The sequence below is a fragment of the Strix uralensis genome, chromosome 1 (assembly GCF_047716275.1).
Source record: "Strix uralensis isolate ZFMK-TIS-50842 chromosome 1, bStrUra1, whole genome shotgun sequence".
Classification (NCBI taxonomy): Eukaryota; Metazoa; Chordata; class Aves; order Strigiformes; family Strigidae; genus Strix; species Strix uralensis.
The window spans coordinates 49,643,853-49,658,163 of NC_133972.1; the positions used below are offsets into that span (position 1 = coordinate 49,643,853).

A 14,311-nucleotide genomic window follows, 5' to 3' on the forward strand; every position below is an offset into this window, starting at 1 on the left:
CATCTGTGTCTAAGTGTGGTGGGAGAGATTAGTCCTGCCAGTTATACAACATGTTTTGTGGATCAACTTGCCTTGTGACAATTGAAAGTGTTGTCCTTGCACTTCTCCGGTAGATTTTATGATGTGAATGAAATGCTATTCAATTTAAATAAGATCTATTTTAGCATAATCAAAGAGGAAACAAGAAGGAACTGCTATTGAAATCATAGGCTATGATGATTTTGAAAATGAACAGGACTTAAAAATACTGATGCCTTTTCAGATCATAAGATCCGTGCCTGCAGACAACTAACAAAACAAGGGGTTATAAAAGAGCACATTTGTGTTACTGCGCCAGCTTCAGCAACAAACATTTCCTTTTCTTCTGCATGAAGAAAGAAACAATAAACCATCATTTTTGTTTTACCCTTTGTAAACTCAAAAACTTTGAACATGAAGGGAGACGCTAACTGTACAAATTACTGCTGATTATAGATAGAATAATTATTACAGAAGGAGTGATGGAAGGAGAACAGTGCAAATCTAGAGTGATGTTTTGGTTTCCTTACATTAAAGTTTACAGTACTTTGTAATAAGTGTTTCAGCCTAATTGAAATTGGTTAACGATAAATGTAAAATAACAAAAAGTAATAATTAAGATACTAAACTCCTTTCTTTCCCAAGTGGAGATGAACTGAAATACTATTGAAAGCCAGTGGGAGTCAGACTCCTTAAAGCGTGAAAAGCCTGTCTTGCATTTAGTGTTGACTTCTGACTTTAACCTGGCCGTGGAAGCCGGCATTGTGTCTCTGGAGAATCTTTGAGAGGGTTTAGATACAAACATATTTGAATTGTGGTATAGCAGCACATACACAATCTACATGACTACTGAGTGGGCAATAGGTGTGGACCTGGAAAAGATGATGCAGCTTGGGTTTCTCTGTCATTTTATAATTCTTATCTGTCCATGAATACTTTGGGGACTGACTTCATTTAGAGCAAGGTGAACACAAAGAGACTGTTGAATGAGTGTAAGTAGAAACATAGTTGTAGAATTAGCTTTCTGCTTATATACTTCAGTTTGAAAGCCTAAAACCACTGGATATTTATTGGCTGTAATGGAAAACTGCATACAATACAGAGATGGAAGTGGTTAGATATTTTAAAATTTTTTTTTTTTTTTTAGAAAAGGCAGATATTAGCTTAATAACTCTTCTTGTAGTGCCAGGCATATAAACACAAATAACATCAAGGTAATTTTTTTGTTTGACAGTATTTTTGTGTGATATTTTTAATCCTAGAAAAGATACCTTTCTGCCTTTGTAATGATTCCAATTTTATGATCTCTGCTGCTAAACTGGAGAATGGCAAGAACTAGTAAAATGCCCGTTGGCCTGCCATCCATCTCTCACATTCTTGAAACCTTTCTCTTATATTTCTCCTCTTGAAGCCTTGTCCTTCTTTGCTGCTTTGTCATAGGTGCTTCTCTTCTGTGGGGTATGGATGATGCCCATCAACCACCTACCTACTTTCTGCTGGCTCCTTGTTCAGTCTCTTTATCTTCAGGAGTCTCATACAAACAATAATTGCATTACTAATTAGTACAGCAGAGCAGCAATCTTAGTGACATCTTTGTAATACTACTGTCCCCTCAGCAGAAGACCAGTGGTGATAACAGCAATGGTACAGTTGATAAGTTTGGTTGGTAATACCTTAAGCAGAGATTGATTGCCTTGTAAACTGGAGGAAATACAACTTTTAATTGAGCATAACTGGATGAGTTTGAGAGAATTAATTCCATTTCCAAACAATGGAGCAGGGAGGAAAAAGCAGGCTTTAGCCAGTGCAGTTCCTCAAGAAAATAAGTTGTCAGGGACGACATGGGTTTGTTTTTATTTCTTTGATGAGAGTTAGCGCAACATATTTTGAGACCTTATGGCCGGAGTTTCCATTCTTGTGTCTTTCATCACTGCAGGTGCTGGAGACTCTCTTGTGGCCAGAAACTTGCTTGGGATATGTTGGAAGCAATCTCTTTATCTGAGGGATTTTACGAAGTTGATTCATCCTGGTAGCATATTAATAATGTTGCTTTCCAGCAATGTGAGGCATTGCATCTCTTAAAATTTTTGAATGAGTTGACTATTGTGTAGCACAATAAATACAAGTTTGCCCAAGGTGTATTTTGGCTCTTTTTTGATGAGAATTCTATTATATTTCCAAAGTTGCAGATTGTTTTAAAATTCTGAACTTCTGAGTCCTGCATGAACAGGAGCACTATATCCAGGGAGGTGATTACCAACCTCTGCACAGCACTCGTTAGAACATAGCTGCTTTACTGTGACCAGTTTTGGTGTCCCAACAGAAGAAAGACATGGATACATCAGAGATGGTTTAGTGAAGGGCCCCCAGGATGGTTGGGGCTGGATCACTTGGCCTGTGGGGAAAGGCTGAGGGACTGGGTCTTGTTCAGCCTGGAGATGAGATGGCTTGGGGGTGGGAACCAAAGCCTCCCAGCATCTACAAGAAGGTTATTGAAAGCATGGAGCCAGGCTCTTCAGAGGTGCATGGTAGGAGGGCAAGAGACAAACACACAAAGTTGAAAGAAGAGAGGTTCAGACTGGATATACGAAAAAACATCTTCACCTTGAAGGTAGTCTGTCAATGGGATGGATTTTCCCAGAGAGGTTGTGCAGTCTCTGTCCTTGCAGGTTTTCAAGGCCCAACTGGATAAAGTCCTGAACAAGCTGGTCTGGTCTCACAGTTTGAAAAGGACGTTGTACTAGAGACCTCCTGACCCCCCTTTCTGCCTTATGGTCCTGAGAACAAGAGGTAGTATGTCATCAGGGGTCTGACACAGGAGAGGCATTCTTTTTTAAGGTTTTGGATTTATCAGCAAATCAAACACATGTTTTGTGTTGATATTCAGTATTGCAGCAATAGATAAAAGAACAAGCAGTGGTCCAAAATTTGGTGCTTCCTCTAGAGGAGGAAACAGCTCAGAGAGGGATATGATGTAATGTGCTCTCCTGACCCAGACAAAGTCTGTTCTGAATCAGAAAGAAGTCTGTTTCTGATGTTTCTTTCATATCTGAAAAACAGAAAATATTTGGTTTTCTAGATTGCAATAATTTTAAAAATCTGAGTTCACTTACTATCTGGAAAGTGGCTTCTGTACTCTACCAAGCTTTGAAAGTTCCAGAACACAAAAAATATTCCGACATTGAGTAATGAAAAATCACAAAGACCATGTGCTGCTTTCAGGATTTCCTTTAATTTTTCTATTTCAATTACTTTATGTTTTATTTTCCTTCAGGTTAGCATCTAATCATTGTCACCATCTTCAGTAGCAGGCATATTTCTGTTTCCACGTTGCCTAAAACATATACTTCTCTTTTAACTCTCCCTTCTTTACTTAAGTGATCATATCTCAGTAGTGCTAATATAAATCCATAGTACAAGATCGGTTTTAGTGGTAAGAAAATGTACTTAGTTTTATTAATTATTAGATATTATATACTATCAGATGATTTCCTACAACCTTTTACTAATTAATTTTTTGTAAACAAATGTTGTATATGCTCTTCACATTCTTGTGTTTGCTTGCAGATGGAAAACAGAGGCAGCGACATAGAGACTTCAGTCTTGCTTCTTAGTAAAGAGGTGGGGATAGTGCTCTAAAAGTGAAATAGGAAGGATTCCTAGAGTCAGAATCACAAACTCCATTTGCTCTCCCTCTTTCAAAGGGCAGTTGGTGGAGCCGTACAAGCAGTGACAGCCACGTGGATTGGGATGGGAGAATCAGGCACGCAGTGCTTGCTTTAGCTTCTCGCCCGTGGATGAATATCACACACCGCACACTTGATACCCTCACCTGCTCTGTGTGGATGTGCTAGGTTAGATATCTTTTAGAGTCAAATCTAAAAGAGCCAATGGATGTGAACTGTTGATATCATGCAATCTATACATTAACTGGTATATTTTCATTTTAGAACAAAAACTGTGAAGATATATGCTGGAGAGAGACAATTTTCTAAGATTATTGTTTTGATATGTGATAGACAAGAGGGGAGAAAAAAGGCCTTTCCAGAGACATTTCCATCAATGTGGAAGTATTACGGACTGTTGTATTCTTGAACTCAGATGAGAGTAATTGTAATATCTAAATGATGTAAGGAGCCTCATCCTCTTGGGAAGATTGCAAGGAGTTTGCTTTGGTTTATGCTAGACCTGAAGGGTAGGTAATGGGTATAAAGAAAGAGTTCTGGTATTTTTCAAGCAGTGTACGTGAGGATGAAGGCTGGAACAAAGGACTAACACCTGAAACCACAAGGACTCATGTGGCTTCTGACACCCTTGGAAACTGAGCTTACATTTAGCCCACTGATGAGGATATGTGTATTTTATGTAGAGCTTTTATCCTGAAGTAAATGGTGCCATGCAGTGTGAAAGCTTCTCACCTGGTGTTTCTGGCCGTATCAGAGAGAGCAAGGCTGCAGATGCTTAAAGGATGATCGCGCCTGCCAGAGATACCTGGGCTGAGTCACAAATGTACTGCTGTTTGACAAGCTTGAGCTTTCAGTGAGCTTGGGTTAGGAAATTCAATTAATTAATTCCTTAGTCTTCACTGTGTGTAATTTAACAAAGGTGTTGATAAGAAAACCTCCTAATATAAGCAGTGAGCAAATTGCAGTGTTTTATGTCATGACGATAATTGATTGCTGTTAATAAAAGATCATGACTAGAAAATCAAGATTTCAGTAGTAGATGATGGGCTGGAAAATAAACTTACCAGAGGTTGAAAAGTATTGTAGACGACTACTGTATGACAGCAGTTTCTTCAGAGTACATGCTTGCCAAGCTAACTCAGGAATATATGGAAAAGGGTGATTATTTAAACAGATGAATACTATATTTACAGTATAGAAATGAAGGGTAGCAAGCAAAAATATGTATTAAAGCAGTTGTTACATTTGAGATAGTAAAATAGGGAAGACTTCACTGTATATACTTAACCTCAGCATTTTTAACAAGTTAAAAAGCAAGCAAACAAACCAACAAACCCCCAAACCTTGCATTTGTTATCTGGAGTAGATTAAGAATGTTACATTTGAAAACCAAGTAGGGATTGTACATGCAGAGATAATTTGAGAAAATGCAAAGAAATTTTTTTTTTCCTTCAAAATTCTCCATTGCTAACAGAATTTCATGCTAAATTTTCAGGGAAGTTATTTTTAAGTATGCAGAAAATCTTAATGACTTGAACCAAAATCCCAGATAAAAATATACTGAAGATCTGGAACAGAGAATCTAAATTGGCACTTTTAACTGAGCTGAGACAAATTGAGATGATGGTTGCCATGCTTTCCTTCAAATTCTTTCCTTTTCTAGTTGTCTTTCTGTTTCCTTGTTGTCAGCCCAGATGTGTTTTCCATTTTTCCTCTTTTTAATGGAACGCTTGTAATGTTGTGGCTGACCCAATCTTTGTCTTTCTCTCTGTGCTCTTGTATCGACACATAGCATTTTATATTAAAAGTCTTTTTTTCTGAGTTGTCTTTCTGCAATTTAAAACCCTTCCTTTGTGATATCAGCTGTTGATTCATTCAGCCAAAAATTATATTTTCATTTTTCCTGTAGGCCTTCCAGTTTTTACCCACTTCTTTCTCAGTAAGCACCACCACAGTTCAGCTTGTAATAATCTTGGTTTACCTTTGCCTAAGGGCTTAGACACATAATCAAGTTACCAGAGCTTTAAAAAGTTACCATGAGTCAACCAAGTTGTGTTAATACCCCTGTGTGTGCTGACAGTCTGAGACAAAAGTGATTGATCCAGGTTCATGCAGCTTGCAATCATTTTTCTTCCTTTGACACCCATCTCTGAGTTGTTCCACTGGCAACATCTTAGCTCTGTCATTTCTCTGACTCTTCCTTAGAGCTCAAAGTCATCAATAATTTAATCCCATTCTCTAGATCCAATTAATTGTCTCAAAAAATCAAATCCCATTTTTTCTTTAGTTTGGGGGATTTATTTTGTTTTTAAAATTCTCGATTATGTGATTATATTGTTGATAAAGCATATTTTGATAAGCTTAGAGACTTCCTTCTATTCCTATCATTGCCCTCTTCCTCAAAAGCACTTTCTCTTGTTTCATAAGTGTGAGAATCTCTCTGTCAGAATATACAGAGCTACCAGATTATCCTCCTTCAGAGGCTTTCACAGAACTAATCTCTGCCATAATACATATAGAAAACTCACTTAAACAACAACCCACCATGGTTATGCAAGGGATGAGTCATAATGCTGGTATCGAATATTTAAAAATGCTTTATTTTCTATAGCATTGCTACCTTGATCCCTTTCTTATTCCTTTTTTTTCTGCTGATATTCTCTCATCCTTTATACTACAAGTTCTTTTAAGCAGTCTGTCATTCACTTTGTGACTGTACAGTGCCTAGTACAATAGGGTCTTAAGTAGTTTTCCCTCTTGGATGTTTTTTTTGCGAAAAATGGTAAACCATTAACACACCAGAGCATCCCACAGATTTGGGGAAAGCTTAGCTCTGACTCTGAGGGGTCTGTCTGTGTGCTAACTAGGTTGAGCTCTGCAGCTGCCCTTTTGGAAACAGTTTGCATATTGCCAAAGCTTTTCTGAAGAGTCGCCATGAAGAGACTGTCATTTCTCTAAAAATACCTACTCATGCTACGTTTTCTTAGCAAAACAACAGGAAAGCAAACATTTAGGCTAAGATCATGAAATGTGAGACCAAATGTGCGGGTTTTTTTGGTATGGGAGGTTATTTTTGGTTTCATTGTTTTGGCTTTCCCTAATAAAGTATGTGGTACAACTGTTTACCAGGTTCATGAATGCCAGAATCTAGGCTTCCTGCAAATGTAAGGATTATTTTAAAAAATTCTGCTTTCATCCAGCTGTTGATTGGATTGGCACCTTGGAAACCTGTTAATCTTGAGCTGGGTGCTGTGATCAAGCTTGCCAAAGTCATGTTAAGGGGAAAGAGAAGATTGGTTTCCTGTATAATCTCTTATTTAATCACATTGTCATCCTAAAGCTCCCAGCTGTTCTAGAATTTCACTCCTCCTGTTATTTGAATGTCCCCCATGGCTGAAGATGACATAGCAATGCCCAATTAGCTCTAAACAACAAAATTCTAATCAACATTGGTTTTGTTTTTTAAATGCAAACATAGCAGAGGATTTCAGCGGCTACTGTGGGAGCTGGTGGCCCTCCTTGTATAGTAATTGTGGGAGAGCACAGTTTTACAGCATTTAGTGTAAATGTGTATGTAGTAGGCAAATGGCCAAGCTCTGCAGGGCCCATGCCAAGGACCAGAGAGGACATCAGGACTAGATTTGGCAGTTGCCAGGCTGTGAACTGTCCATGGCCCTTAGACAAGGAGTCAACAATTCCTGCTTGATATCCCCTTAATGATAACAAGGTCTGTTTCCTTTTTCCTTTGTTAAAATGTATTTCTTCAGTTTTTCATACATGCTAAATATACATGCCACACAATTAATTGGAATTAATTTGGTCTTTCCATAAAAATTCTACTCTCAAATAAAACATCAACATAATATTGTGTAGCATTGTTGGAGCAGCATTTTGTGCTTTCTTCAACATCTTTCAAAATAATGACATTGCTTAGACATCTGGAGAAAACTTCATAGATAAGAAATTTTCACATTTACCAGCTGTGGCCTCTCTGCCAAACTAAGGTCCCTACTGATGGTGCATTTGTGGGAGTGCTGCTGATTTTCTAAATATGTGGCTCAGTCATTTCAGGTTGGTCAGTTTATGATGAAACAAGACAATCTGTACTCCCTGTTGACATATAATAATTTGCCAATGTCAGCAGTTTCACTTCATGCTACACTTAAACATTTCACATTTTGCCTTTGTTCTGAATCAGTTTTAAAGATTTTAAGTGAAATAAAAATTTTATGGAAATAACCTTTCATTTTTCTCCTTTACCTATTTCATAGCACTCAAGAAGTAGTAGCACGTCACAAGGACAAAACGTACCATCTCAAATCATGCCCTAGCAGGACATGTGATGTCATTCTTACTATTTTGACAAGATTAGAAGATAAGCCGTTAACAATATTTCTGTATAAATTTTGAATATTGAAATTAATTGTTCCTCTTACTGGCACAGTGAGGCTTGAGCTTTCCATATTCAAAGTATAAATCGAATGAAGACATAAAGATATTTCTTCCTTTTGGATTTAAAATTCTTTTCAGCATTAGATGAATTAAGAGATGAAAAATATATCTAGGAGAAAAACCCAGTATTCTGTTCACCACGGTCTTAGCTTTCATTAATGCTGTGATAACATCAATGGTTTTGACCACAGGCCACTGTTTTGTCAACCTGTTAGGATTTAAACACTACACTAAACTTCTGTCCCCTTGTTGCTGCTCGTCTTGTGCCGCTGTTTCCATTGAGGAGCTGTGTCAGAAGTTGTGACAAAGGGAAATTTTAAAGAATAGTCAAATTTGAAAGGCTCTGGGGAGGTTACAGGGCCTCTGGGTATTTTCCTAATGGACAAGATTTTTCAAAAAATTCAAGAAAAGTTTGAGTGCATTTTCTTTTATTTTCTGCTCCTTTTGCTTTAGCTCAGTAGGCATTTTAAGACCACTGTAACATAGCAGATGTATTTGGACTCCTGTAAGCAAAATATCCCTTGGAGAATAATTTTCTTTATGTCAGTTCAAACCAGCTTATTAAACTCTATGCTCTAACTATCACAGGCTTCATGGAAAAAAAAAATAAAATTTGAAAAGTTAAAATTTACCTTTATTTTAAACTGTCAGTTTAGTGACAACTATTGTTTGCTCTCATAGTGGTTAAATGTAGGCTGCTGCATCACTTGTGATTGAGCAATTTCGTTGTTATGCAGACATAAACGTGGCAGGATTCGGTCCTTCCTAAGACCTGCTGACATACTACAACACGTGCATGATCACTGTTCTCAGCTGTAATCTCTATTCTCTATTTTTCTTGTAACTGTGAATTTATATTGAAGGCAGGCGCTGCAGTCAGCTACAGTGGTATTTTACAACTAGACTGTTGCATGTCTGTCTGTGAATCATAAATGCCCTAGATAACCATGCCTTATTATGTTTTTCCCATGTCAGTTTATGAAAGGATAGAGAGTGACTCTGAAAAGCAGAATATAGAAATTCAATGTTTTGTTTGGCTTTTGCCATATTAGGATCTAATATTTATGTGTTAAATGGTGTGTTGCAGTTATTCTCTGCTTCTTTCCTCTGCTAACGTCAGAAAAATATAAGCAGTAACTAGGAGGTTAAATTCCTGCTCAACAGGCATATTTTTGGATTTACGTTTTTTGTAAGAGAGCTCAGAGCGGAGCTCAGCACTTTGCAGCGGAGGGAAGCGCTGTGTGACAGAACCGAGCATCCAAGGGAAACATGGCTCGCAGCAGACATACATGACGGGAACGAGACGCTGTACCGGTTCCTCCAGTTTCACAGGGACCTTGCTTTTTCCAGCTGTTTACCCTTGAGATGTGAAATGGCAATTTGGCATAGGCTAACAACCCAGTGTGATGTGAGCATCTGCGTAAAAGGCTGCACATATGGAGCATGCCCAGTGATATGAACAGCCTGTTACCCCACCCCCAGCCAATCTAGGAAGAGATGAAATGAACTTTGCACTTGCAAATGTCACTGAATACATTTTGCACAGGATTTTAAAAGGTTCTCTTATAAGCACTATTTTTAACAGCCAAATCCGCCCCCCAAAACAGAAAGGAAAAAGCCCTAGGTTATTTTTCTGTGATCGATCTCAGTTTATGATCAACTGAAGCTCTCTCACAACATTTACCTGAAGCCTGGTTTATTTTACATTTTTATCATTCAAGTTGAGATTTCTGGAGGTGGTGTGGATTTTTTGGATTTTTTTAAATTTTTTTTTTTTACTGGCATGAGAAAATTTGAGAATTTAATTGCAGTAGAATACTCCGAAACAGGGAGGCTGCAAGCTTGAAAGGCAGAGGGAAGAGAAGGAAGGCTCTCACAGCAGAGCATGGATAGGAAAGGAGCAGTGATTCTGCGGTGCTCAGTGTGCACATGTTTTATGAGATCAGTGCCGGGCGCTGCAGCTGCGGACAATAACTGAGCTGTCTGGCTAATGAAGGCCACCTGGATCAGGCTTCTGAAAAGAGCCAAAGGAGGACGTCTGAAGAATTCTGATATCTGTGTAAGCCCTATGTTTTCATTATCAGCATATATTATATGTATTGCAGAGAGAGAGAGAGAGAAATAGATGGTGAGGAGAGGACAGTTGTTTTCATTCTGATTGAATTAGCAGAAGTCTATTTTGTATGCAGGGAGATGCAGAGGGAAAGCATAGCTGTCATTATTTATAGAGCTGTTCTGGCATTGTGGCTGCTTCTGTTGTGGCGATATGGGGACATGTGTTGAGTCCAGACGGATTTTATTAGTTGGAAGTTGATTTGTGGTCATTTGCATGTTTTGCTGAAGGGCAGAGATGGATATGAGCCATTTGCAGTTCTGATGGGGAAAGTGTGTCAGGTAAAGAGGTTGCCCTAAAATAAAAATGGATAGCAGATGTTGAATATGTTAGCAATGATATCATGTAATGGCAATTATTGATACTGAATTTACATTTTGATTATAAAAAGTCTATTTCCTTGCTAGTACTGTCACTGTTTAGAGTTTTAATTTTTATGGAGCCATCCTTGAAGCTGCTGTGTGTCCTTCAGCCCTGCACTGCACCACTGCTGTAACTGTACAGAGCAACTGACTCTGCTTGCTGAAAAGCACACAAATAAGTGCACGGGGCTGGTGCAGGAAATAAAACACTGGGGAAGACACCTGCACTTTTGGAAAGTGTCCAGAAGAAAACATTTACCTAGACATAATTTTTCTAAGTGACTTTCACTTTTGGACAGCTACTCTCCTTTCAGGTACACAGAAGTAAGAGAAAAGACAAGGTGCATAACCACTTCTACTTTTATTTTTAACACTCAAACAACCTATGACATTATTTTTGCTTCTATTGTGCAGGGTTCGGCGGACTCCTACACCAGCCGTCCATCCGATTCAGATGTATCTCTGGAAGAAGACAGGGAAGCAGTGCGGAGAGAGGCAGAGCGACAGGCCCAGGCACAGCTGGAAAAAGCAAAGGTAAGGTGTTACTTCATGTCACAGACCCATAAAATGTTCAGCTTTAAAGGACTGTCATATCATCCATTACTGTTTTTAATGTGTTAACATAGAGCATAAGACCTCTTACAAAGATTTTTACTGACAACAGTAGAAAATGCATTTTCCACGAAAAATCACTTTGAATCAGTTTTCCATAAAAAGTGCTTGATTGACTTGCATATTTCAGAATAATCTTATTTAAATGTGTGCATTTTTTTCTCTTGTTGAATATGTGTTATTATTTGCAGTGTATAGGGTAAAAGCTTTGAGTTCTTACTGAAGATGTTTGTGGAAGTTTGCCCATGGATCACTATGGCACTCAAAACTTGCAGTTCTAGAAATCAGACATCAAGCATCCTATTCCTCTTCCTTCAGTGAAGGATCGGTCCTTACAAGTCGTATGTAAATAGGGAGAATCTGTTACCAAGGTCTTTTTTGCCTGAAGACTTCACTGTCTTTCTTTACAGTTTGCGTGTTAAATGACCCCGTGAGTAATATGCTCTGGGACTTGTAAAGATATCTCCTTCTATCTCCATACTCCTGGCAGATAGTGACAGTTTAGTAAGGAAATACTAAATGAGATTTGGGTTCTTGCTGTGTGTTTATATATTTTCTACCAGATGCATTTAGGACTGTGAGTGTTTTAGCAGTGAAAGGTTATGGTATGGGCTTGTTTTTCTTTCATCTGCGATGTATCTTTAAGTACTATTGCACCTGTAAAAATCATGCTCATCTTATTTGTTATCATTTGTTTATCACATTGTTCCAGTTTTTCTTTTTTGTATGCTATCTGCCAGATCTTGGTGTATCACTGTTTTCCAAGATCTGTTGTCCTTTTTCATTTCTCATATTTAAATATTTAAATACACTGTTGAGATCCCGCCTCAGATCTACCTGATCTACATTTCTCTCTCACTTTCTCTCCAATTCCCCTCCTCCATTTTGCCTTGTTCTTTATTTCCCTATCTCCCTTCCATCTCCCATTCTGTTTCCTTTTCCTCTGCCAGCTTTGCCTCTGCCCATTTACGTCGCCTGTTTTACAAGGGTTCTTCAGAAATTCAGGAGTCCAGATCATTGAGCTATGCACCTGATCGTATGGTGAGGGCCAGCTCCATAAATAATGCAGTACTATAATGCACAAGCAGACAGCTTCACCAAGCTAGAAAGCTTGATCAGGGAAGCCAAAGAATTTTTCTTTTGAAAGATGTAATTGTTGACTGATATTTAATAAGAGCTCCTAAAGCAGCTTTTTAATGAGATGCTGGAACTTGCCAAGAGATCCTGAACATCTCTTTGAAGTCAGGTCCTGCTGTCCTGGGATCAGTATAGCAGAAACTTGACAGAAGCAGCCCGCTTCTTCCCTCTTCACCTTGTATCTTAGAGATGTTGCTGATCGTAATCAGGAGTTTCACTTTTATCAGGGTTGCTTTTTTCTAGTTTGAGATTTCTTTGCTCCTAGAAAAGGTGATAAAGGCTGCCGTGAAATTCAGGTGAAGTGTTGAATTTTATCAGTAAATGCACAGTCTTTAAAAAAAGAGTTGAAGTAATAATATCTTGACGACTAATCAGGGTAGCAGTACAGTACTTGCTGCTGAACTGATGCATCTCTTAACGATGAGTAAATCTATGTGAGTGTTGCTATGGGAATTTGGCTTACTGATGCTGGCTTGAATGCATGGACAGCCCTTATGTAATATTCATGACCTCTAGCACAGCTGCCATTGTAGTTTGTACAGAAACTGCTAGCAGACCCTGACTTTTTAAAACTGTATTTCTATACATCAAAGCAATGTTCTCACTCCAGCTGGCATAAGATATAGTCTCTAGGTCTGACACTGTCTGAGACTGTAAGACAACTTGTGAACAGTCAAAGTAGCAAAGGCACTGCCAAAATCAACCTGCTATAACAATGGGTAATTCCAGTCGTATAGAAAATGCAAAATTAATTATTTAAATCATTCGTGCTTTAGAATGGATTAAAGCTGGAACATTAGCAGTTTTGTTTCTAGAGTCAAATGTTAAAAATCATTCCAGGCTGTAATATATGGAAATGACTTTAGTGGCTATAGTAATGTAATATTTAGTCTAGTGTAATGTTTAAATTAATAATATTAAATAAAATATTATATGCATTCGGTGCTTACATTTGAAATAAATGCTTAAAAAGACATAAATTAAACCTAAACCAGTAGATCTAAAATATGACAGGGTGTGCTTTTCTGCCTTTATTGGTGATTCAGCCCTTCGCCTCCCTGAAACACAGTAAAATTAATGAAGCGGTAACTTCTGTTGGTGCTGCCTGGCTCCTGTGTGTACCCAGATCTATTTCCCGCAGGCAGCGCGTTTTGCTGCCTGCCCTCCATTGCTGCCTCGCCTGCACCCTGACCAGCTATCAGGCAGAGCCAAGTGACGCAGCTGCTTTAACTTTTCACCTTTTAATACTGTGAGTGGAAGTGTTGATCCTAAATAAAGTCATTACAATTGTATTTGTCACAGGAATTAGAAGAGGATGACATACATGAGTAATGCAGCAGTGGAGGGAAAATGATAGTGAATTAAGGGTAGATAAAAAAACTGTTGAATTGTGTCATGCACTTAATGAAAACAGTTTAATGACATCCATTTTCCTTCCTTACAGCTAGGGAATACACCTTAAACTGAAGAGAAAAATATAGTAATAAAGCACACAATGGCAAATTGTTAGGAGGATTTTATGATTTTTAAATTTGAATTTTGATGGATTCTAAGTGTTTGTGTAACATGAAGCCAGATTATAATATGCATATCTGATATGTATCCAAATAGGGAAAATAAAAACAAAAAACCTTATAAGAAAATACACATTCTGGCCATTTCTATGTATTTATTTAATAGAAGCATTGGTTCTCTGGAAAACGGTTAAGCATATTTTGCTGACTCACTTTGGCATGTGACATACTGTAAGGAAGGTGGGGACACAGGCACATGTTTGGAGTAGTCCAGGGACGCAAAATTACGAGGCAATTGATGAGGCTACCTGCAGGCCAGCAGCTAATCTCAAGGGAAAAAAAAAATCTTCAAATGCAGCTGTTAAGCTTGAAGCTGAGATGAAATGTTGATGGTTAGAACAGTTTAGCAATGAAAAT

The 14,311-nt window shown here is 38.2% G+C and overlaps 1 protein-coding gene across 8 annotated transcripts in view; it reads left to right on the forward strand.

Moving 5' to 3' along the window:
• CACNB2 (calcium voltage-gated channel auxiliary subunit beta 2) overlaps positions 1-14,311 on the forward strand; it is a 257,850-nt gene that overhangs the window by 159,032 nt on the left and 84,507 nt on the right. For 5 of the 8 annotated variants that reach the window (XM_074865562.1, XM_074865592.1, XM_074865582.1 and 2 more), the window contains one exon: positions 11,046-11,165. In XM_074865562.1, the coding sequence (XP_074721663.1) occupies positions 11,046-11,165 (120 nt within the window). Of the gene's footprint in view, positions 1-3,585; positions 3,640-9,617; positions 10,216-11,045; positions 11,166-14,311 lie in introns of those variants that run through there. The other 3 variants (XM_074865601.1, XM_074865628.1, XM_074865572.1) reach the window with 2 other exon arrangements.